The 25951-nt window shown below is 30.3% G+C and overlaps 2 protein-coding genes across 20 annotated transcripts in view; one reads left to right on the forward strand and one right to left on the reverse strand.

The window, feature by feature from the left end:
- Nucleotides 1-3841: 3841 nt before the first annotated feature.
- Nucleotides 3842-6880, forward strand: LOC120766951 (ras-related C3 botulinum toxin substrate 1). Of its 4 annotated transcripts, none has more exons than XM_040092732.1 (5): nucleotides 3842-4108; nucleotides 5690-5805; nucleotides 5868-6100; nucleotides 6169-6329; nucleotides 6384-6880. In XM_040092732.1, the coding sequence occupies exons 2-5, from the start codon at nucleotides 5690-5692 to the stop codon at nucleotides 6459-6461; spliced, it is 588 nt and encodes a 195-aa protein (XP_039948666.1). In that variant the 5' UTR covers nucleotides 3842-4108; the 3' UTR covers nucleotides 6462-6880. The 4 variants fall into 4 exon arrangements, with proteins under 4 accessions (XP_039948666.1, XP_039948665.1, XP_039948669.1 ...); XM_040092731.1 differs by having other exon boundaries at nucleotides 3843-4113; XM_040092735.1 differs by lacking the exon at nucleotides 3842-4108 and adding an exon at nucleotides 5060-5080.
- A 1734-nt stretch (nucleotides 6881-8614) lies between these two features.
- LOC120766948 (microtubule-associated protein tau) overlaps nucleotides 8615-25951 on the reverse strand; it is a 66940-nt gene continuing 49603 nt past the window's right edge. For 5 of the 16 annotated variants that reach the window (XM_040092727.1, XM_040092729.1, XM_040092728.1 and 2 more), the window contains 4 exons: nucleotides 25177-25215; nucleotides 24510-24665; nucleotides 19340-19402; nucleotides 8615-9218 (listed from right to left, as the gene is read on the reverse strand). In XM_040092727.1, the coding sequence (XP_039948661.1) occupies nucleotides 9033-9218; nucleotides 19340-19402; nucleotides 24510-24665; nucleotides 25177-25215 (444 nt within the window). In that variant the 3' untranslated portion in view covers nucleotides 8615-9032. The other 11 variants (XM_040092715.1, XM_040092721.1, XM_040092717.1 and 8 more) reach the window with 11 other exon arrangements.

The following is a 25951-nucleotide window of genomic DNA, read 5'->3' on the forward strand; positions in this document are numbered from 1 at the left end:
TACAAAATTATTAAATAAATGAAGCTTTTTCTTCAGATTAATAATAATAACAACAGGTCGGGGCTATGTCAATTCTCCCAAACTTTTAAAACACCTCTATGGTTCTAATGTCTGAGACCTTTGTTGCTCATTAATGAAAGCGACACCGCTTACGCGATTATAGCCGAGTTTACAACAGCGCGCCAGTCATTTCTTCTTTTCGCTACGTGGCACCAGTTGGATATTCCAAGCGTAGCCAGGTCCTTCTCCACCTGGTCTTTCCAAAAGTGTGGAGGTCTTCCTCTTCCTCTGCTTCCCCCGGCGGGTACAGCGTCGAATACTTTCAGAGCTGAAGTGTTTTCATCCATTTGAGCAACATTACCTAGCCAGCGTAATGTAACAGTCTGTTAATTATTTTTAAGTCTATATTAAGGGGTCATTTATAGTTACAAGGGCTAAAAAAAGCGAATTTTCCAGAACTTTTTCTGAGGAAGTTTTTAACTTTATGGTTCCAAAAACTTGTACACATATTATGGTATTTTTAAACTGTATTTTAAGACTTTGTATTAGAAAAATATTTTTTTGGAATGGATCTACAGCTGATTTCCGGAAACTCCTCTCAAAAAAGACGTTTTGCGGTGACCACTATGTCTCTGAACTGGATGCTCTGAAATTAAAAAACCAAACAGATTTCGTTAAAGTAGTGTTAAATCTAGTTAAGTAAATCGAAGGAATAAGCAAAATAAAAATATTTGACAAAATGCCGTTTCCTCAAAAAAAATCGATTTTTGGCCAAAATTTTGGTCGTAAATTGTTTACAAAAAAATATTTATTTTATTACTAAAAAAGATATTTAAGAAGCTCGTGTTTTTTGTTTGAGATTAATCGGCTTAGCCGTTTTCGAGTAATGTTAGTCACCGACTTTGAAAACACCATCTTGAGAAAAACGCGTTCAAAGTTTGACCTTGTACTTCCAAGCACTCTGAAACGGCTTCTTAAATTTGCGTGAAACTTCGCAAATATTTACTGGAACGATATGAAATTCTTTGTGTGTGTATTTTTAAATACATATATGTGTTCATTGGGAAAATAAACTAAAAAAATCGATTTTTTTAAAATTCTAACTGTACTATATACCCCCCTAAGCAGACAGCAGTTGTGATAACGCTATAATATAATTGATGGCTAATTAAAAATTACTTTTTTTTTTCAAATAGCAAAATTGCAATTAACGTGCACACTTGCAATTATTTTATCACATATGTATATTCCTATATGGTTATAGCCTTATCAATTTCAAATATAAGTAGTTTATTATATAGTTCGTGTTCAAACCAGTTTATTTATTTTGTTGTTGCAATTTCTTGCACTTATCTTTTCCTTCATTTTCTCCTACGTATTTGCAATATCAATTAGCTTGCACTTTCAGATCAGCATTCATAGAAAATTAAGTTCACTTACGTCTAATTTAATAAAAAGCAGTTTACACGTTAAAATTAGCATTTGTATTAACAGCTTTTAATTAAAGACAAGTTTAATCTCCGATAATCGCATACACGAGTGCAAGCACGCATACATACATACATATGTGCATATGCATATGTACGTTCACACATACATTTGCGCAAATCTACAAGTCAGTCATCTAGTGCAGACCGTCAAGGCTGCATGTTGCACCCATTCTTGGCCACGAGTTCTAACTGTTAATTGGAACACAAAACTTTTAAATTAAAATCGTCACCAGCATCTCCCAGCGGTGCCTGTCTATCCAACTCCTTTGTGATTAATCCTATATACACTTGCTCATACATGAGCACATAAGGTTAAACTCACCAGTATGTATTTAAATCTTAAAACGACAAAAAATTATTGTAAAACAAAAAATGTATGACCGAAGGATGTTAATGTTTGCGCTTGAAGCATTTTTAATTAGTTTTTGTGGTCAAATGGCAACACTTGAAAAATAAAGCGAGAAAAAATTATAAACTCGGCTGCTACGAAGCTACGACACCTTAGACAGAAACATTTCTTGTAGCTTAAAAGGGTTTAAAATGATCCTTTTTTATGATTTTGTTCTGTCAGTTTGTATGACATACAAATGCGCAAATTTAATTTAAAAATAGGCTTGATGCTTAACTTTACTAAAAAATCTTCTACACTGTCTAATAAAACAACTATAAATATCGAACGCTTCTCTCCTTACTCAATATTCTAAATAAACCGTTAGTCATGGCACACATACACATTTGTATATAAACATATTTACATATCGACAGTGTGTGCAACTCACTGACACTTGACAGTACGAAGTAACAATTTAATCGCCAGATCACCACTACCCTTACTTTTTCCCCCAGCTTCAACTGCTCGCCCTTTATCGCACACTCATGTATATTACCAAGTGACCCGTTGTAATTTGTCCAAATCACATCAACGCCAATAATAAAATTCTGCACCCCTCGTCGCACAGTCGGCATTTTGCGTAAATGGTGGGGCTACAAAGTTACCAACCGGTGTGTGTCCATCAATCACAATTTAGCTAAAGTGTGGACATATGTTTGGAATCAGCAAATTTTTGGGAAGGAGTTGTTGGTCCATCCATGCATACTTATACATACATATTTGTACATAGCACAGAAAGTTTTATTTCGTTGTAACTTTTGTAGACTTTCAGTTATTGGAGGTTGGGAAAATTACGAAACTTGTGTGTGATTTCAAATTCCAACCAAATACAAGAAGGCACTATGTACATATTTATAGTTGTTTGCTGCAGCAGAGTGATGATGCCCTGTTTAATATGAAATAGCTCGGTAGATATATGAATTATGAAAATACAATAGAGTTTTAAATAAAAAATATTTAATAAAAACTTATTATTTTGGCAATAACATCGTTAAAAGAAATAATGTTGGAAGTTAAGTTGACATTGGCGGCAAATTTTTTTGTATTCGATGTATTCGACAAGAAACTCTTTGGTGGAGTAATGCCCATTGGAAGATTAAATGCCAGCACATAACTAATTTGCAACAATTATTATGAAATCTAAAATTTATTTACGTATATACTTACACATTTTTAGTTTTATGTGATGTGGAATTAAGAGCATTAAGGCACTCACATGCAAAGCTCCGTGAATTTCGCGCTCGACAAGAAGTATTTAATATTGCACAGCTACTGAGATCCGCATTACTCACGATCTTTACTTGAATGTAAATAATAACACAAAAAAGTAAATAATGTGTTCATTATACACACTATTTGTGCTGTATTATTTATAAAAACACAAACAAAGGTTATATTAAAATAACTTTTCAACGTAGGCGCATAGAACGGAATTTAATTTCTTTAAAGACAACTGTCAAAAAGGTGAAGGAAAAGGAAATACACGGCAACACTGAACGTACCCACTTATACACAAAGTGAAATTTGATTAATTTTAATTGCTTATACTGAAATGATTAAGTTACTGAAAATAATTATTTAAAAAATATTCAGTAGCTCAACAATTACTTAAACACTAATTTCACAATATTTCGTTTCGGCTGATTATTTTTAATAATGGGGTTATTAGCCTTGTATTTAATATTACCCACTCAATAAAATATTTAATTAATTATTAATAATTTTTTATACATATTTACATAACATAACATTTTAATAAATACATTTATTTAAAAAATAATAAAAAAATTTCCTTAACGTTTTCGCAAAAATGCCTCAAATAAACACACCACAACTCGCGACTTGGCAGCACTGCTCGGCGAAAAGGGTGTGTGTAAATGTGCGTGTATGAGTGCGCACACGCATTCAGAGGTAAAACAAACCTGCGATAAACGAAGGCCTAAAAGCGAATTAAGAAACAAAAAAAGTAGCAAAGCTAAAGTTGCAGCAGCATTTATTTTACACAGTTTTTTATGTAAAATTAAATAAAAATTAATATATTATCAACGAATTTTATGGTAAACAATCAGTTTAGAGATTGAGTAAAGTAAATCGAAAACGTTTTAGTACAAAATTGTGGGGGAAAAGTGAAAGGAACGACGTAGCACCACCAGTAGCAGTACGCAAAAAAGTGGATTAAGAAAACAACAAAAGATTGTGCAGCGGAGGAGCTGAGTGCGTTGCAAAAGTAAGGTAATAGGAAAAAATACACGACAAAAGAAGTATATTTATATACATATGCAAACGGCTGTGTGTATATGGTAAGAATTGTGACCATTGGCGGACCACTCCTGTCCATTTTACTTATATGCATGTATGCACATACATATAGGTATATAAATTTATATGGTGAAATTGTAAATACTGCAGTTGAACTAGTGAAGGAACAGTATCTTAAATAACAAAAATTAATTTCTGAATCCGCTGACTCAATATGCTGTAACACTTGAATCACATCAGCCTTAAAACGCTGGAGTGGAAACGTTGGTGCCACACTGTCGCACTGCCACAACCTACCCTCTACCCCAGTCGCTTTATTATGTTGGTGTTGTTGCGCAAAACTAGCGCTTTTAGGTGACTTCGATGTTGTGATAGTCGCAATGATTATGGCGCTGATAGTAAACCTAATTGCGTTCATTTCGAAAATAGAAAATTTGGCCGACAGTAATGTGGCTCCCCCCATCGGACTGACGTCGCCGGCAGAAATAGAACATTAATGCTGCCACTACAATCGCCGGCTGACGCTGTCGTTTTGGCGTCCAGGGCGGTGTGCTTAACTTGTAAGGGGACAAGATCTATTTCGGTTGTTGCGCCGCTTATATTTTTTTTGTGTGTTTCGCGAATCATGTCGCCGGCGGACGTTCGCGTTTTGCTTTGTAGCCAGCTATTCACTCAAACAGATGCCCATTATAATTCGTCTTTTATTGCTCTTTTGATTTGTTATTCTTTTTGTGGTGTTGTGTTTGATTTTCTCATTTGTTGTTTGTGGTGTAGGCGTGTTTTTATATTCTTAACGTTAAGCTTTTAAAGCTGTTTTGCGTGCATTGCACATTATTTTGTTGTGTGCTTTCATAGGTTCCTAAAGTCAACGTTTTGTATAGTTTGTTGCTTCAAATTTTGAAAATATAAGGATCGGTAATACATAAAACGCTTCTAAAAGGCGATACTCAATTTTTTTACGTTAGTGACACATCTTGGCATACTTTCCTTATTATTTTTCATTGCAATCTTTTGATGAATATAACATATGTATGTACATATATGTTTTTATAACAGAAGGATAATGCGCGAATTTATTTTACGGAAATTCTTCATTAATTTAATTAAAATTAATTTTGACATATAAAATACCTTAATATATATTTTTATCACAATCGCTTAAAAATAAAATAGAAAGTTAATATCCTTAAACTTGTGACAAAATGTCATATGATTTGTTCTTTATGGATAGGCATACATATGTATGTATGCATACACCCATATATACTTATCTGTTTGGCAACACTATTTCTGACATTCCATGCAAAGAAAAATGAAAGACAGTAAATGTGCTCAAGTGGCAAATTGTATTTAATTAAAAGTACCACACTCCACCAACGCTGCAAGCTACATACATTCCATTGTTCCACATTCGTTGCTGAAGTTTAATTTATTTGATTATACAATTTTACTGGCCACACCGACTTGCATTCTTACTCAAGTTACTGGCACATATTTACATTTGATAAATATATGTATTTTACAATACGTTCTTTATTCTTTTTCGCAGATGTCGACAGGAAGGCCCATTAAATGTGTCGTCGTTGGCGATGGAACCGTTGGTAAGACATGCATGTTAATTTCATACACCACAGACAGTTTTCCCGGCGAATATGTGCCTACAGTGTAAGTTTTAATCAAGTTCACAAAAGTCATATATTATTTAACTTTGTTTACTTTCCAACCAGCTTTGACAACTACTCTGCGCCCATGACTGTGGATACAATACAAGTGTCGCTTGGTTTATGGGATACAGCGGGTCAAGAAGACTACGATCGCCTGCGTCCGCTCTCCTATCCACAAACCGATGTATTTCTCATATGCTTCAGCGTGGCCAGTCCATCCTCATTTGAAAATGTCACATCGAAATGGTATCCTGAAATAAAGCATCACTGCCCGGATGCACCGATTATATTAGTCGGTTAGTAGCACAACATGCAAACTACTTCAAAATAATTTTTTCAATTTAACTGATTGCGCTTTATTTAGGTACCAAAATTGATTTGCGCGATGATCGCGAAACGCTCAGTCAACTAGCCGAACAGGGTTTAGCACCGTTGAAACGTGAGCAGGGTCAAAAGTTGGCGAATAAAATACGCGCCGTCAAATACATGGAGTGTTCGGCACTTACGCAAAGAGGATTGAAACAAGTTTGTAAAATGCATACATGAAGTGGATTTCTGTTATATATTACATATTTGCAGGTCTTTGAAGAAGCTGTGAGAGCTGTGCTCAGGCCAGAACCACAAAAGCGTCGTCAACGAAAGTGTATAGTTATGTAAGATATACAGCTTTTGCTATACTGAAACAAAACATCAAATATTTAACAAACGTAAACCACTCATTTACCTTACGGCAACCAACACACAAACACAATCATGGCGTCAACTCGTGTCTAAGAAATCCAACTCGAATATTTATTAACTAACTGATATAAGTTTAAAGTCGGCGAATATCAAACGTGTAGACAGCGACAATTTGAGAAATGTGTTGTGGTTTTATTTTTTTTTTATTCTTTATGCTTTTTGCTTCTAAATGTAATTTCTTCAATAACTGCGAAATTAGGATTTCTTTGCGCTCCTTCAGAGGACATTATGCATTTATCATAATTTTTTCAGTTGGCAGCTTTTACTGTAGACAAACGTTGTTATCGCCAAATGAAAAATGGCCTTGCACAAGCTTGTCTACACATACTTATATTCAAACCAAGCAGCAGCTTATTAACGTTGTGCAGCTAGCATTTGTTTGGAAAATTTCGCCTGCACCGCAGCAGCAACCAAACAAATTTTATTTTAAGTCTCAAATTTAATCAGCTGATTACTCTTTGTTATGAACTGTAACTGGACAAAAGAAAATAGCTTATCTAGTCAATTGAGTAATGAGTAATGAGAAAAGTGGAAAATATAAAATTAAAAATTAAGTGAAAAGTTGAAGCTAAATAACAGCTAAGTATATAAAGTTGTTGTGTAAAGAATTAAAGAATATTGAACAGATAAGAAGTTGGTTGAGCGCATTGTGGCGCATACCGAATTGAGCTTAGACAAAAGTAACAAAAACAAATTGTCACTATGTGTTGTGACACAGCAAATTATAGCACCCACTTTAGTTAATAACCTAACTTTTATTTTAATAACAAATATTTTTGTTGTTGTAGACACATACATACATATTTACATTTGTAGCACGATGCACAAATGTACACTCTATTAGTAAACTATTAAAAAAAATTTAGTTTTGTTAAGCATTAAAAAAAAGAAAAGAAAATGGTTTCTTTTACTTTAAATATTTTGACAGTATGGTGACAGAAATGCGATGTTGCCACCAAACGTCGCTGCATACATCGTCCTCCCCCTTGCGCTCACACAGCTGCAGCGGTATTTTGTTTAGTAAACTACACTATTCAATTATTCATTTCATATTATTCATATCAATTTATTTTTTACGTTTTTTAATATGTTTGCAAACAACATATATTTATGTATGTATGTATAAACTAATATGTACGTCACAACTAAACATTAACGACTGTTTACTTTAATATTTTTATTTTTATAACAAATATATTTTCATTTGCCATTTTAACTATTTATTATGTATGCATAAACATTATGATTATGATTGCAAAACAGTTACTATGTAGAATGTGAAGATATAATGTAAAAACAGTTCGTTATCCGAATTTTATAAAACCGAAAAAAAGTTAATAAACGCTAATAAACTAAAATATGTAATCTCTCCTTTATCTTATGCATTCAACAAACTCACACTCACACACTCATGCATTACTCCGACTTTTTAATATTTTACATTTTGTAAACAAATTTTTGCAATTATAACCTCAAAGATTTTGAAAAATGTATTTAAATGTTATTTGTAATTTTGTATGAGTAAAAAACAAAGATAAAGAGAAAAATAAAAGAATACATATTTACTTTATATATTATTATTATAATAATAGTAAAAGAAAAAAAAATCAAAAATAAGAAAAGTAACGGCAGTGAAGTAGATTTAATAATGTATGTATAAAAAAAATGGAGGAGAAGAGCTACTGTGAAACGAAGCGAATATATATATGCAAAAGAATAAAGTAAAATGAACAAAAGCGCATCGTGAATTTATTCCAAATGTTAATTAATAAACGATAGTATGTGGTTGCCGTTCCCTGACTGACCGCGACTGTCGGGTCTGCGTAACCGGAACGGACCCAAATTTTTATCTGGCCGCATTTCTCCAAATGGCTTTGACAACAGAAAAACTATACATAGTATGATACTCTTCAATAATATAATACTTCATTACTGTATGAAAAATGTTGCGCTAGCTGAGCTAGTTCTGTATACTCACTTGCGCCAACCATTTTAGGAAAGAAAATATGTTCAGGCTTTTCTTATGCAAATTCACCGAACTAATTCCTTAGTACTAGAAGAAACCCCAATTAACGATAAATAATTTACTTTCTTTATTTCAACATTTTGATTGTAATTTAATGACATATTGATTTTATGCAAATTTGGTGAATATTTAAGTTCGTTTTTTTAACAATATTTTATGGAATTCGTTGCCTTTTCACGCAATTTCGTCTCGCACATATCGTTACTTGTATTGTTGAAGTCTCCTTTGCGGCTGCGCAAATGATTTTCACAAAACACGATGAATATATTTTACAATTTGTGTATATGTATGTATTATATGCATGTACCGGTGTTGTTATTTAATTGTTTTTGCTTGCATTTAAATTCTTAAAGACATGCCTGGCGCATTATGGAACTCGAAACGGTGCTGTTGACTAGCTTCTTTCATATAATTAATATTTTTTGTTTACATATGTATACGATATGTAAGTATATCTCTATCTAGTACAGACGGAAGGGCTTTGGATGTACCACTTGTCCTTGTTTTTTCTTGGGGCCAGCACTTTTGGGACGTTTCTGTTCCGCATTCAGCGATGGCATTGAAACCGAGAGCACCAGACACTCGGCAGGCAGCGACATGGATGAGGTGATGGTGGTGGCGCGTTGTACCTTCTGCACCTTCCAGTGCTATACGATGCAATTAATGTATGAAGAGGAATGTGGAAAAATAGTCAAATTAGATTTGCTGTTTAAATATGCATTGTTAAGGCATTGAGTGTGTTTTAAAGTATTATAGGTAAATTGAAATGCATGCAATGAGAATTTTAATTATTTTGATTGTTTGTTTATTATTATTATTTTTTTATTTTTGGCTTTTATATTTTTTTATTAATAATTTTTTTAATATTTGATTTTTTTTATTGTTTTAAAATTATTAAAAAAAACATTTTAATAAAAATATGAATTTTTTCTTAGGTTTTATTATATTTTTTTGTTGGTTGTTTTGTGTTTTAATGATTAAAAAATATATATGTATATGTATTTTTATATTATAATATATATATATATTATAATATATAGGTATTTATATATACATATATATTTATAATATATGTATATTATAATATACATACATACATATCTTATAATATATATTTTTTATTTTAATTTTGCTCTTTATTTAACTTTCCTTTGTGAATATTTCGCCTTCTTTTATTTTAATTAATTTTCTGCATATTTGTTTTTTCAACTTAATAAATATTAATTTATAAATATTTTTGAATTTATTATTATTTATTTTTTGGTTTTTTATTTACGTATTATTTATATAAATAACAAATATTTATTTTATTAGATTTAATTAAATTGAGTTATGATAATTATTTCCATTAATTTTTGCAGTTTAATTATTTTTTGTATTATATTGTTATATTGCTTATTTTTTTTTAAGGCAACTAATATTTATAACAATTTTTCAACCTATTGTCTTTAGTTCAAAGACGGCAAACATATTAAACATGCGTTTTTTTTAAGTTTGTTAAACGAATTATTCAGACTTTATTTATTTATTTTCTTAGTTTGTTTTATTACAATCAAAATTATTTATTTTTTTAATTCAATGAATTTTTTTATTAACAGTTATTTATTTTTTTATTTAATGTTAATTAAAATTATTAATTTTAATTTTTTTATTAAATTATATTTATTAATTACAATTATTTCTTTCAATTTTTTTATTTTATTAATTTTTTACTTATTCTTTCTTAGTTGAATTAATTTTTGTATTATATTATTTTCATTTAATTTTTTTAAGGTAACTAATATTAATAATAATTATTTAATTTATTTTTTTTCAATCCATGCTTTTTTATTTATTTTTTTTTATTGTAAATTTATTTTTTAATTTTATAAAATTTCAGTTTAATTTAATATTATTATTTTTAATTTAAAAAATTATTATTTTCAATTTATATAAATTATTTATATACAAGTATATAACAGTAAAAAAATATTTCAAAAATATTATACAATAAAAAACTTACTACCTCAGCGTGTTGCAGCAAATTGTTTACCAATACATTTCAAGTTGGCCGAATTTTCATTTGCCTTGGCTTGCAAATACATATAGATTGTTGCAGGTGTGGTTCTTTTTATTTACTAACGGTGTAGTTGCACAAATATGCCATAGCTTAAATACAAATGCCGCTAATAATTTTTGATGTCGATGAAATTTGGTGGATAAAGTTCACTTTGTGGCTAAATTTCGCTACAAAACTAAAGCAAAACTATTTTTTTCTTTTTTTTTTTTTTTTGCAAAAATCGTATTTTTATGCATAAATTTAAATATATTTATAATAAAGAAAAAGTGCATCTTTCGTAATTTTTTTAGACAAATCAATTTTATTTGTTGCAATGTTAGTTTACAATTTCCCACATTAATATGAATGAAGTTTTCGATTTTCTTGATTTTTTTTGTGTTTTATTTTATATTATATAAATGTATCTAAATTGAATTAATTATGAATTGTGTAGTTTTCATAATACAAGTTTCGTTAAAAAAAATTATTAATATTAAAAGATTTGGATTTGTTTCGCACTTTTCGAAAAATAATAAAACTTACTAATGGCAAAGGCGCGAATGTGAAGAATGTTGTGGAAATTATGTTCGTCTTTTGTTTGTAATTTGCTTACAATTTCCTATTGGGACACTTTTAAGATAATTTGAAAATATTTTTTTTATTTTTAATATTCTAAGAAGTTATTTATGTGGATTCCCTAGTTGAGCGCATAAATACGCATAGCGTTTTAACCAAAAAAAAAATTGTTTTGAGAGTTTAGTTCATATACTAGATTCATAAAAGGCTGAAAACATAGTGGAGCAAGGTGCAAGCTGACACAGTTTGCTCAAGAGAACGGATGTATGTATGTACATATGTACACAACACAACTCTCTCGCTTTGCTTTCATTGATATTTTATCATCACTCCACTATGTTCCCAGCTTAAATCAAATCAGCTAAATAATTAGAAATAGAAATTAGGCATTATAGTTACCGAATTTTCAAAACCGTAGGGCAGTGAAATTATAAGAAAGTGTCAATGTATGTGATTGAATTACTTTTGGTGGTTTGAAAGCAATACTGCTTACTGTAATATTATTAACTGTGTCTATGTTGTTGCTATAATTGAAGCCCTGCAAGGAAATTCTAATTGAAATTTGGAAAAAAATAATAATTTTAACGCTTAGCATTAAATAAAAATTTGCAAAAAAAATATTGAAAAAAAACCACTAAAAAATTAATAAAAATTACAAAATTTCAAAAACAAAAACATTTTAATAAAATCATATAATAAAAAAAAATGTATTCTCTTAAATAAGCTGACATGTCTTCCAAAATATTATTTAATTTTACTTTTTATAATTACTGATATTTTAACACACCAGCTTTTCCCTACAGGGCATGTATGCTTGTCTTTATATATAAGTGTAACAGTTATTTAGGTGTATACATTTGTAAATATATATAATAATATTTAGTTTTCTTTAATATAGACTACTACATAACAGTTCATTCACATACATATATATTTGACTTATTTTTATTTTTTGGGTAAATAGTAGCTTTCTGCCTAAGTTGGATATATTTATGTATTTTGTATGAGAGTAAATAGGTAGGCATAAATATTTGCAAGATTTAATTATTATTTCTTTTTTTTTTCAACCAAGAAAATGTTTGTATTTTTGTTTTTGTATATAAAAAAATTATGCTTTATAAAAAAGTAATTTTATTTAGATAATTATAATATATGTTTGTCAGGCTTGAGGGGTTTTCGAAATAACTACCGAACGAACTCTATTTCAAATTTAGCTTTAAGTAAAGTTTAGATCGAGAAGACTGCAGGCAATGCCTAGAGCAGGGCACCAGGGAAATAATGGAGCATTTTTTGTGCACGTGACCCGCATTGGCAAGATTTTGCTGTAAGTATCCGGGGTCCACAGAGTACAATACACAGGAAGAGGTATCGACAGTGAGGCCGCAGAGTTTGTTAAGATTCGCGTCAAGCGCAGGCATTCTAAACGATGACTACTCCTCTTGGACTTGGCAAATGAACTCCATCTAGTAACGCAAAGGATCAAACTGGTCTATGCGTGGCTTATTGGCCTACCAGATTAACCTATACTAACCTAAAGTTTAGCTCTAATTTTCATATTTGCATATGAAAGCAGCATGGTTCTCTCCACGGAAGCAACTGCTCATCCTAACCCCAAAAAATATGACTTCCAAAGTCGCACATATTTGACCGACCAGTTTCAAAACTGCCTCAGTACGCTTTAGAAGTTCTCAAATCTCACAAAAACCGATTGAAAGATAGCTGTTATATAAATTTAGTTTGTATAATTGAGATTTTGGTCTACGGCATCTTCATTAGTTTGGCTCAAAGACAAAATCAAGATCAAATACAAGAATGATCGAGATTTTTTTGGTTTAAGGGGTTTCAAAAAACCAAATTATCGTATTAAATTCTACAACACCTCCAAAATATTGTCCTAAATTTTCAAGTTGATCCGAAAAATAGTTTCGGAGATACAGCCTTCAGAACTTGTGCGCACGAGTGTAGCTAGGCAAAGCGCGTCGTCTTTCTCGAAACTGTGTTTTTGAAGACGGCTAGATTTCTCGAGAACTACTCAACCGATCTTCATAAAATTTTACATAGGTCTTTGAGATAATTCTTAAAGACTTGGACGATTTTCAATTTTTTTTTTCGTCTAAGTTCTAAAAGTACGTTTTAACTAAAACACCTATTTTTCACTTTAGATAATCCTGTACGGAGTTATCCTACCAACTCGTGCGCATCTTTTTTTCTAGAGGTCACCGGAAATGGTGTTGCTAAACTTCGCCATTGCAACACCATTTCTAGGAAAAAATATTTTTTTCCAAAAGTTTCAGAATTTTTTTGTTAATAATGTATGTTTGGCTATAATCGCGTAAGCGGTGTCTACGCCATTAAGAAGAAGAATGTATGTTTGAAACAAGAAAAAATTCTTATAAAATATTTAATTTTTTACCTCAGAAAGAAACTGTTGAAAAACGGCTGTTTTTTAACCGAGGAAACCCATGTAACTCTTACAGCTCCTCCAGTCTAATGAAGCCTAAGTCAAACCAAAGCGGAAGTTGACGTATAAAAGTTTGATATAATTTTAAACAAACATCGTGGTCTCCTCATGGGTCGCCAAATGAGTAATTTATTTAAGGAAATATGCTCAGCTTTATGCTATAACTAGGTACAGTAAAACTCGCTTAAATGCTTAACGCAGAATCCTTGTTTTTTTGAGAAACTTAGTCGAGTGGGCTACTTAAAAGAGACGCTTAAGTCATTCGTTGCGAGTTCAAAGCCCAAATATGATAGTTATTTAAGACGGAATGGTACTTAATAGGGGTATTAAACGGGTTTTACTGTATATATGAATGGTTGCATTATGTAAAACTCAAAGTTTGCCGCTTAACTTAAGGTGTCTAAGCAAATCTTCAACGAAATAATTACTTTTGTGTGTAAAATATATATTTGCTTGAAATAATTGGTAAGTGAAAAAACGTGAAATTTGTGAAAAATGTTTTATTATTTGCAAATTGTTTGCTACATTTCAAATGCACACCGATTTTTTACGAGTAATAACTGTTTCTCCAAATACAATACGGTAATTTTACATATTTTGTGTCTGGTGATAATACAATCTCAACAATTACAGTGTTGCTCAAATGTATGTATACATGTAATTTTGAATTTTTACTGCAATTTTTTTTTAATATTTTTTTTGTAATTTTTCTGTTTTAATAATTATGTATTCAATCGTATGCAATTAATGCTAATAATAATGCTTTAATGAAGTATGTTTTGTTTTTGTTTTTTGTTTTTATGTATTTCTTGTTCTTAATTTTTATTACTTTGTAAATATGTTTGTATTTAATGTTTATTTTGTTTTAAATTGCTGATAATTTTTTGTTTTCTTTTGTTTTTTGCTTTTCTTTCGTGCTTAATTTGTTTAACTCTGCTGATTTAAATTTTCATCGGCACCAGTTGTTGAAGTCGTCATGGATGGTTGTGGACTCTGCGTTTAAGAAGAAATGATTCAAATAAAAAATATCAAATCATAAACTATCACCACAAGTTTCAACATTCAAAATTACACTGAAAAAAATCATATTTCCACAAACAAAAAAAAGAAAAACAACTGACGTGTAAAACCGTTAAAGAGGAATGTCAGTAAGAATTAAGCAAAATATGCGAAAATGAGTAGAAGCAGAGGAGAATGGAATGCAGTCTGATGAATTATTTTACATACGATAATAGTATATGGAAAGTAGAAATGAAAAATATTATTCATTAACATTTAGAGCACCCACTTAGACGATTTATGTGTTGCTATGTACAGTTTCACCTATATAGTATATATATATATGGCATATATAATATATAAACAGATATTTGTATTAATGCATGTGTTTAAAGCAAATGAGGGTCCATGGATCGCAGGTACAAAATGTTCGAATGCAGTTATTTGTGTTATAGACTTAGGCTTCTAATTTCGTATTTTCAAGGAGCAACAAGTAGTACGCAGTTGAGTCTGCTTAGTAGTTATTTGAAGGGTCTCTACAGACATTAGTCATTTTATGCATGAAATTATCATTTAATCAGTTTTTTGTTTAATAACTTTCGAACTTACGTTAGACGTTGGTTGTTGTTGGTTGTGTGAATATATATTTATATTTTAGCAGATATACTTTTATTTTGGTAGTTTCGCATGACAGTTAGGGACTATCAGTTCAATATTTCATATGCATATTCAGTAAAAGGTATATAAATATTCCTATAAATATAAATAGTTAACTTATTTCTCTGTTACGCACAATTATTATAAGTTTGATTTGTTAAATAAAATTATTAGTTATACAATTTCTTATGCTACCTAAGGACGTTATATTTCTAACCATTGGTTGACCAGTGTTACCACTTTTAAGTTAATTTGTGTTATTCAATTGATGACTGTAGTGTCTATGTAGAAGTATGAGAATAATATTAAAAAACATGTTATCAAAATGCTAAAAAAAATATATAAAAAATACTAAACAAATAAATAAATATATAACAAAAATATCAGCTTATATAAAGAAAGAAATCATATAGCTGTAAATTATATTTAAGTATCTAAATCAAATTTCTGAGGCCGAAATCATAATGTTGGAAGAAACCTTCGGTAATATTTTTTATTGGTACATATTATTCAAAGAGGTTCGAGAACGAATTGACGACGAACAACGACCAGGACAGCAATCATCTTCAACTGATGATCAACACGCCAATAAAATACAGGAATTGGTGCTTGAGAATCGACGATTAACAGTCAGAGATATTACTGACATCTTTGGAATATCCAAAGGATCAGTTAAAACCATTTTGAAAGGTCACCTGGACCTAGGAAAAGTGAAAGCGCGATTGGTTCCAAAATATCTCCATTTGTTGAAAGACAACATCTGTGAAACAATGCTTTCTGACTTTCAGGATGTCATGAAACGTATTATTAGTGGCGATGAGTCTTGGATCTATGCTTACGACACGGAAACAGACGATCTATTGAACGAATATCGTGGCAAAAGCCGAAAAAACCATGTCAAAGCAGGTTAAAAATCAAGGTTATGTTGCTTTTCTTCGACTATCGAGGTGTGGTGCACTCCGAACACCTTCCGACCGGCCAAAATGTCAACAAAGAATACTATTTGAGTGTTACGAGTTATTTTCGTAAAAGGGGGCTACGATACTGCACCGTCGCATATTGCATTGATTCTTCGTAAGTTTTTCGCCAAATTTTCAACCAATATCGTGGCGTAATCACCGTATTTGCTTGATTTAGCTTCGTGTGACTTTTGGCTATTCAGCAAACTTAAACGACCGCTTCGAGGAAACCGTTTTGAGTCAATTGAAGACATTAAACGTAAATCGCTGCGCGCATTGAAGGCTATTCCGGAAATTGACTTTGACAACTGTTTCGAGAATTGGAAAACGCGTTGGCACGAGTATATTGTAGCTAAGGGGCGTTAGATTTAGATTAAGGGGCGTTACTTTAAGGGGGCCATCATAAATTTCGAAGAGCAAATAAAGAATTTTAAAATTATGAACAAAGTCGGACTATTTTTTCCTCATAGTAGTAGTAGTTCTTCTTACAATCAGCTGCAAGTTTTTGATCTGATCAAAAATCGAGTTTTCCTGGCCAAAAACTAGGAATGTTTTGGGTAACATTTAACTTTTTTTAGTTTTTTTGTTTTTAGCAAACGTCGCCATTTTGTCAAAAGTTTTTGAACTTTTGGTTTTTGTACGGGCAATATTGTCAAGAAATAAATTTGTTTTAGTTCTTGCACGGAACCACGGATATCATGTATGTACATACATACATCGCGAAACGTTCGTTTGGACATTTTTATCGGCAGGTGGCGTTAAAGCCGATATGGTAGGAGGGATCATATCATTGAACAGATCGGCTGATATTTGTATTTTTTTATTCTATAAGAAATTATTTTGCTATACAAACGCTTTCCATGAATTATTAGTGAATTTTAACAACAAATAATATTTCATTACTAAACACTTAATATGTTGCGCTTTTTATCAGAAATGGTTCATAATTGTGCAAAAGTGGAAATTCAAATTTACATGTCTTAATTTGAAACGAAAATGTTTCTGATCTTTGGCAGTAAAGTTCGAATATATATAATGTTAGAAAACCTAAAATAGTTCAGATATATTTTTTTGTTATTTTAAGCTAATATTCTCTAGTTTTTGAAGGCTTGGCTGATATTAGGAAAGGTTGCCCAAAATAAATTAAGAAACAATGGAAACATGATTTCAATTAATTTAGAAGAGTAAATAAATTTTTTAAACAGAAATGAAGGATAAAATTTAATTATTTATATACTTGTATAGTAGTTAAATATTTATCCCAAAAAAATAATATACACAAATTAACAATTTTTTTTTTAATTTTAATGACTATGTATGTATGTTTAAGTATTTAAAATAATCTAGGTTTTTTGAATTTTTATATAAAAGATAAATAATTAAAAAAATATTTTTTTTCTTATTACTTTTTAAACTTTTAGTGTCTAACGGGATATTTTGTTGCAAATATTTGATCTTAATAAAGTCGCTGGAATCGGGCAATTTATATAAAGTTTTTTAAACAGTTTTCATTGAAATTGAAAAATTTTACTTTTTGAACAATTTTCATTAAAACTAAATAAAATTATTTTTTAAAGAATTTTCATTGAAATTGAAAAATTTCATTTTTTAAACAATTTTCATTGAAATTGAAAAATTTTCTTTTTCAAACAATTTTCATTGAAATTGAAAAATTTTATTTTTTAAACAATTTTCATTGAAATTAAAAAATTTTATTTTTTAAACAGTTTTTATTAAAATTGGAAACAAGCGTAAATTCAATTAGGAAATACTACGTAAGGCACTAAGACTACATTTAAAAAATGTCTATGAGTGGATGAGTATGTTATTATTTGGCAGGATTGTTTCTGTTAGTGTAGAAAAAAATTGGAAATATATTAAAAAAAACATAAAAATAATCTCACGCGTTCTTAAACTACAAATGGTCACACTTAAAGTGGTTTGATTAAAATATAATTTCCAAAATATTTAATATGGAAAATCAAGCAAATGCTTGCATTAGTTAATTTTCTCAAGGATCAATGCGCCCAATTATATAATTTTGTTAAAAATACCTGCAAATTGTACACACTAATTAACTTAAATTTAAGAAATAACGCAGAAGAAACGTGCTGTTGGCTTTTCAGCGTTGGCCTGGCTGCTTTAGCTGCCACTCAGCCCTTATTTTGCTACTTTAACGAGTGTTCGAAACAGTTATATATGTATGTATGTATATTATATGCTTTTGAGTCTCACTTAAAATAGTTATCTGACGTAATTGGCTAGCCTAAGTACTTAGAAATAGAAAATACTGTCACCTACGTGTATACTTAAGTAGATGTGTAGATATATATGTATGTATGAGTGTGTGTGCATGTCTATACATTTGCATGTAGGATTGTATATAGCATATTTAGTGTCAGTAAGTTCTGTTTAAGGTTTGCATTTGAACAAACAAAACAAATATTGTCTAAGTTTAAGTGAATAAATTCTCATTTGGCATAAATAATTTTCTTCTTTTTGTTTTTTTTCTTTTTTGTACAATTTGCTTCAACTTTTGTGTTAACCGTTCCGTTTTTGTGTGTGTGTGTATGCGTGTTTTGAGTTGGAAATGCCCTAAGTTCGCTTGGAGCGAACCTAAGTTGTATTTGTGTGTTTGTGTGCTTTGTGGACCTATCATTTAGTCTATTTTCACTTCATTTCGAATACTTTCTATTTCAACAATATTTTTTTTCTTTTTCTATGCAAATTTTTGTTGCTTTTTTATCTAGTTATTGGTAGCGCTAGTGAGCTAAGCGTTCTTGTGACGTAATTTTAAAGTTTAAAGGTACAAAATCGCATTTTGCTAATTGCGCAAAATTAGGTGCCATTTTTAGTTAATTGCTATTTTAGCCCGATTGCTTTCGTTAAAATTTACGCTTTTGCTTTAACTTTACTTCTTTTTTTTTGCCTTATTTGTTATGAATTTACTATGTAAATATATATGTATGTATGTATTTTTTATAAATGTAAACTTTATGCTTGTTGTTGTAGTTGTTTTGGCAAAGCATTATGCAAGTAAATTCATTTAAAGAGCGATTGAAATATTTCATTACACACACAGTCTGAATTGCAAAGGCCAAATTCTAGGTGGATGGTGGCTATAAGGCGTCCCTGCGGGAACTATAAATAAAAGTAAAGAGAGAAAAAAGAATAGAAGTACGGGATGTTGCTGGTTGTATAGTTAACAAATTGATATTTCATTGAAATTCAATTAAATGGAATTTTAACGGATTGTATAAAAAAGTTGAATTTTTAGTTTTGTTCGGAAATCTCTTTTGTTAAAAGTATTATACATACAAATTAATTATTTAAAAAATTATAAACGCAACAAACTTTATGGTGGAAAATAATTGATTAATATTGTAATATTAGTGACAAAAAATAACGGTATAAAATTAAAACATTTCGTATGCAGTTTATCGAATGGAAGCGATCTCTTACCTCACTTTGATTTACCCAAATGGAGTCTGATTTCAAAATTTCAAAGGAAGGTTGAAGAAAAGATCTTGCAGCCTAAACTTAGGGAACTTTTCGAGTAATTTCTTGTTCTGGTTTATATTTTTTACAGATATAGAAGACTATAATAGAAGCTATGACGAACGTCTCAACTAATCCTAATTTAAATATCGAACCAAAATTGAAAAAAATCGTTCAAAATATTAATTTTATTAAATGCTGTTGATTTCGTTGAATTTTTCAGAACACTTCAAAGATTTCACATATTTCACAGGATATAATGTCCGAAATCAGGCAATGCTCTTATCGAAACACTGAATATATTGTCATGGTATGTTAGCTGCGCGCAACACTCTAAACATTTATGTATATGGTTAGCTCGAAAATGGAGAATGGAGTTAGTGCGGGTATTAATTGTCCAGATAAGGATAAGGCAGCCTCTTAAGTTGCCGGAGGTGAGATCTTTGCTATTGCAAAAGCCGCAAAGCTGGTATCTAATGCACTTAAAGGCAATTCCAGAGTCAACATCTACGTAGACAGCAATCAAGGTAGTAGCCTTGTATGTCATATCGGCCAGAAGTGTCTAGGGAAGCGGGGAAATAGTGGAAAGTGTTGCCAGATGCAAGCAACTTAAATTCTACTGATTGCCAAGAATGGTGTACGGCTAACACCCGAAAACTTGATCAGCATGAGAAACCCATTCATTGTTTATACGACGGTCTGGACAGAAGCATGGTAAAGAAAATCAAAACCCGATGAAACGAGCTACTTGGGTGCAAATGTGAAAATGTCATGCGCGAAACGATAGATCGGAAGTACACAAAATTCCTTTTGGCACTCAATAGAAGAGATTGTAGGAACATGATCGGAATACTAACTGATCACAGTCTGGTGGCGACACCGGAGAAACAAGGCACCGGAGAAACAATAGAGAATCTCTCGTATACTTGACCCGCATTGGATTACGATGTAAGTATCTGGGGTCCCCAGGGTATGACACACTGGAAGATATATGGATTGTAAGGTCACAGAATCTATTAAAATTCTCGTCAAGCACAGGCATCCTAAAGGATGACTACTCCTAATGGACCTAGTAACTGAACTCCATCTCGTATCGCAAGGACCAAGACTGATCTTTGCATGGCTCATTGGCCTACCAGATTAACTAACCTAAAACTAGAAGAAAAAAAAAATTATTTTTTTATTAAATTGAAGGTTTGTTTGCATAATGAGTGCGATTTGATTTCGGTCAAATAAACACAGTTTAGTTCCTTAACTTTTGTCATTTTGAAGATAATTTCATAATTCCACTCTCGTTATATATTCTACATAAGTTCCTTTTGGCCCAAAACTGGATCCCCCGAAGCAGAATCATTCGCCATACACACGAACAAGTAATATTCGCTTGATGCCAGTTCCGGCCTAAAAGGTGGATGCAAAAGTATCCCCAACCAAGTTCTTCAGGCTTCTAGCGAATGATTTGGGATGTATGTGGCCTGGTATTACCCTGCTGGAACACAATCCTCTTCTATTGGCCAAAACTAGCCGTAGGGAGCAGCTGATAGCAAATAATTCCCTGCCGACTCCACCAAAAACAAAACAAAACCTTTCTGACCGTCAATCTTGCCTTGGTTACCATATGTAGCGGCTCAACCCGGTTCGACCATGTGTTTTCGCCTCTATCGAAGTAGAAGTATAAGATGTAAGGCGTGCTCAAACAATACCGGGTCAAGTAATCGCAAAACCGTCCGAGAAGTTTTTTTTATCACGAAACCTTATCGCCCTACCTTTCTAATGTCAAATGGAATACTGTGTGATACATATTGGGAAAATTATGGGTATCTTTTTATTAGACGTATTATTATAAAAATCACCCCCATGAAAAATATTATTTGAATTAAATAATTTTGTAAGGTTGGGTATGGGTACTCGATGTTGGTGGAACCAGTTGTTTCTTGTAGTAGCGTTATAGAAATTTTCGAACGATTTTGGAAAATATCGCTTTAGAAATAGTCCAAGGCTAATATATAAGACTGGAATGCTTACTTCACGAATATCAAACTGTCATGGAATCGTTAGATTAAAATACAGAATTGAACGCGAAAATGTTATACATATATATATGTATATATATATATATATAAGTATATGTATATTAATGAAGTTCACAGGTAATTAGGTTCGGAGAAGATACTTTTGTGTATCATACTTAACTTCTATATTTTCTAAAAAAAAATCATCTCACATTTTTTACTCTTCTTGAACTGTAATATTTTGGATCTTTTAAATTCAGACATGCTCTTCCAACTGAACAAAAATTTTAGTACCGTTTTATCAAAACTCCTGCATACGAAAATACAGTTATTTCTAAAATAAGAACTAAAAAAATTAAACAATATGAAGAAACTTACAACATACAAAATAAATAAATAATAGTGGGAAATAAAGGGTAAAAACTGAGAAACTCGAGTTTAATAAATGAATTTTTGCTCGACTCTGCTAAGTCTATCGTGGGCGGCACTGTTTTCTATTAAATTTGTTGTTAGTGCTATGATAAGCTTATGTAGTTAATCAATTAATTAGAAGACCGTTATTTAAAAAAAAAGATTATGGACAAATTTTGTAAATATTCATTGTTATAACTAATACAGCGTAACTCTTTTCGAATTTCTTGCAATTATTTAAGTATATCCACTAAGTACTAGTATTTTAGTAATGTTTAGGTAATTTCGTTTTAATTAGTAATCAGTAATGTAGTTATGTATGTATTTGTATTGCTTTAAGGTGCCTTTACTCAGTGAATGCTACGCTCTGCTTTTGCCTCAAAACGCTAATAATCGAACTCAACTTGCACCAATTAGCAAACTTTGCATTACTTTTTTCGGAAACAGGTGTGCGATTACTTACATATAGATGTATATATGTATATGTGCGCTAAATTCGCATGCGTATGGTGAATATGAGTGTCGTTAGTGTAATTGTGCGAGCTTATTAATACTTAATAGTTTCTAATTGCTAGGCAAATTAGTACTAAAACAAAGTTGATTGACTATTTTATAATTTTTTTTTGGGTTTGAACTTTTTAAAATTATTTTTGATTAATTATTGATTATTTTCTAATTAATTGGTTTTTTTTTTTTTTGCTTATGTTATGGAATATTTTTCGTTGCATTTAATTGAAAAAAAAAACTTGTAAACTGTTCAATGGAGTCGCCGGTATAACGAAAGCAAGCCACTATTGCGGTACAGGGTGCATGGATGTCGTTTCAACAGATGTGATACTAAATTAAACTCTTACAATTGAAATGAGGAGCGGTTAAGAAAAATATTTTGAATTTGTAATTTCCCTTAAAACCTTTTCTTAAAATTTTCTAAAAGAGAGTTTTCTCTTAACACTTTCTCTTTACAAAAAAAAAAATAATTTTATTTTTGCAATTTCTCTTAACATCTTCTCCTAAATTTTTCTAAAAAAAGAGTTTTTATTTTAAATTTGAAATTTTTCTTAACAATTTCTCTTAAAAAATAAAAATAATTTTATTTTTCCATTTCTCCTAACAACTTCAATTAAAAATCTCATCAAAATTAAAAAAAATATTTTCTCTTAAAAATTTTTTAAAAATATTTTTTACTTTCAATCTATAATTCCTCTTAATACATTCTTTTAAAGTTTTCTAAAAACTAATTTGCAATTTCTCTTTAACACCTTCTCTTAAAAATAAAAAAAAATGTATATTTTTAGTTTCTCTTAACATTAGAATATTTTCTCTTAAAAATTAAAAAAAAATGTATTTAAAATCTGCTTTCAATTTGAAATTCTCTTAACATCTTCTCTTAAATTCTTCTAAAATAAAAGGAGTTGTTAGTTTAAATTTTCAATTTCTCTTAACAACATCTTTTCAAAATTACAAAAAAAAAAAATTGTTTTATTTTTGCAATTTCTCTTCACATCTTCTCTTAAATTTTTCGAAAAAAGAGTTTTTATTTTAAATTTGAAATTTCTCTTAACATTAAAAAAAAATAATTTAGTTTTCCCATTTCTCTTAACACCTTCAATTAAAAATTTATAAAATATATTTTAAATTTATGATTTCTCTCAACATCTTCTCATAAGAATTAAAAAAAAATTTTTTTTTTTAAAATTTATAAAAAAATTGTTTTCAATTTAAAATTTCCCTTAATACCTTCTCTTCAAATCTTCTAAAAAACGAGCTTTTATTTAAAATTTTCGATTTCTCTTAACACCTTCTCTTTTAATTTTTTATTTTAAAAACATTCTCTTAAAATTGTCTAAAACATTTTTTTTACTTTATATTTCCAATTTCTCTTATTACCTTCTTTCAATAATTAAAAAAAATTATTTTAAATTTTCAAGTTCTCTGGTTCTCTCCGGTGTTACCTTCTCTTAAAAATTTATAAAAAACATTTTTTATTTCCAATTTCTAATTTCTCTTTACACCTTCACTTAGAATTGTTTCAAAAAAATTTTTTTATTTTAAATTTGTAGTTTCTCTTAACGCCGCCTCACTTCAATTGCAGAATAAGTACTTTTGATTACTGCCAAAACCCAAATAACCAAAAACAAATTCTAAAATTAATTAATTTCGTAAATTATTTCAAACGCATAAATTTTACTTATTATATAATTAAAAATGAAGTAGGTGAAACTTAATGCCAAAAAATAAACGAGAATTATAACTAAACTCGTATTTGCTACAATTCCAATTCCAAAATAATTTGCAAGTATCAGAAATGTTAATCACATGGTGTTTACCTGTGTCGGTGGTGTCAGTGCAACTGTATGCTCAACATTTTTCAGATAGTCCTTATCATCGAAAATTTTTCGCTCCCCACCACCGGGCTTGTGCTTAATGTTATCCAAAGAGCCCACTTTGCTTTGTGCCTTAAGTTCTATCTTTTGAGTTTGTATCTGAAAAGTACCCGATTTCGTTTTGTATTGAAAATCTATAATTTGCAAAATTTTAACACACAGCAGTGTAATGTGGACACAAATATTTGTTTTTTTTTTTGTTTTTTTGTATGGGTTGAAAAATAGACACTAAAAAATTAAACGAAACATGAAAAAAGTGAGACTTCAAAGTTACGCAGAGAAAACACCTAAAACGGCCAAATGGTGCAAAGAAAAGTGCGAATTTTACGAGTACGAGATACTAAAATTCTAAGCGCAGAAAGATGCAAAATTTGTGATAGAGAAAATTTAATAAAAATTTGTTGTAAAATATTAAAAAAAATCCGCAACACACGCTACTACTCATCTACAGCGCCTGCTTGTGAGCTGTTGCATCGTGTTGTGCCGTTAGCTTTACATTGGTATGCCAAATTTATGAAATAATAATGAGACGCTAAGGACAGTACACACAAAAAATAAAGTTTTCTATTCCATTTTTGACATATTTATGAAATTCACACAAACTACTTACATCCTTGGCGGTTGTGCTTTCCTTCAAGATTTGCGATTTCTTACATTAATTTTATGTTTGTTAAGTTTTACGAGTTCGTAAGTATAATTATTTTGTTTTTTTTTTTTTTAAGTAATCATGATTATTGTCGTTTTTTATTGTGATTTTAGTTTGCCAGTATCAATCAATCAAAGTTTGTTTAGTTTCGGAACATAAAATGCAGAAAAAGAGAAGAAACAAATGAAGTACCATAAATCAAATACTAAGAAAGTGTTAAATAAAACGAATGCCAAAAAACGCTACAGCTCATAATTAAAAATTCAATTCATATTTATGAATATATATACAATGACATAATAACATGTGTAAATAAATATTTTTAATGCCTATTTTATTAGCAGTCTTCGATTCGCCATTTCTCTACTCACTTCCGCTCACTTGCTAAGAAAATTATAGAGAGTTGCGTTGGTGAAACCGCTAACTTCATTGCTACCAAGTTTTCGTTTAGATATTTTGAGTCGTTTTTACTATTGTGAATGGCTCAAATGACAAGTGAATATGCAAGTTTTCTTTTTTCATATATTTTTTTAAATTTAAGACTTGAAAACAATTAAAATATTTTATAGAAAACCAAAATAAAGAGTTATGGCAAGGTTTTTTTTTTAATTCTTCACTAAAAAAGATTCGCACAAGTGCTACCCATTTGTTTGATTCGCTGGAGAGTAACGCTTGGCGAATCGAAGACAGCTATTATTAAATTGGCTCTATAACTATATTCGTGCGGTGTGCCAAGAGA

Source organism: Bactrocera tryoni, chromosome 1 (assembly GCF_016617805.1).
Source record: "Bactrocera tryoni isolate S06 chromosome 1, CSIRO_BtryS06_freeze2, whole genome shotgun sequence".
Taxonomy (NCBI): Eukaryota; Metazoa; Arthropoda; class Insecta; order Diptera; family Tephritidae; genus Bactrocera; species Bactrocera tryoni.

Bases quoted from the DNA above. Each gene is read 5' to 3' on its own strand.
- LOC120766951 (XM_040092732.1), top strand. From the start codon at position 5,690: ATGTCGACAGGAAGGCCCATTAAATGTGTCGTCGTTGGCGATGGAACC. The intron at 5,806-5,867 runs GTAAGTTTTAAT...CTTTCCAACCAG, and splicing joins GGCGAATATGTGCCTACAGT to CTTTGACAACTACTCTGCGC. The intron at 6,330-6,383 runs GTTTGTAAAATG...ACATATTTGCAG, and splicing joins CGCAAAGAGGATTGAAACAA to GTCTTTGAAGAAGCTGTGAG.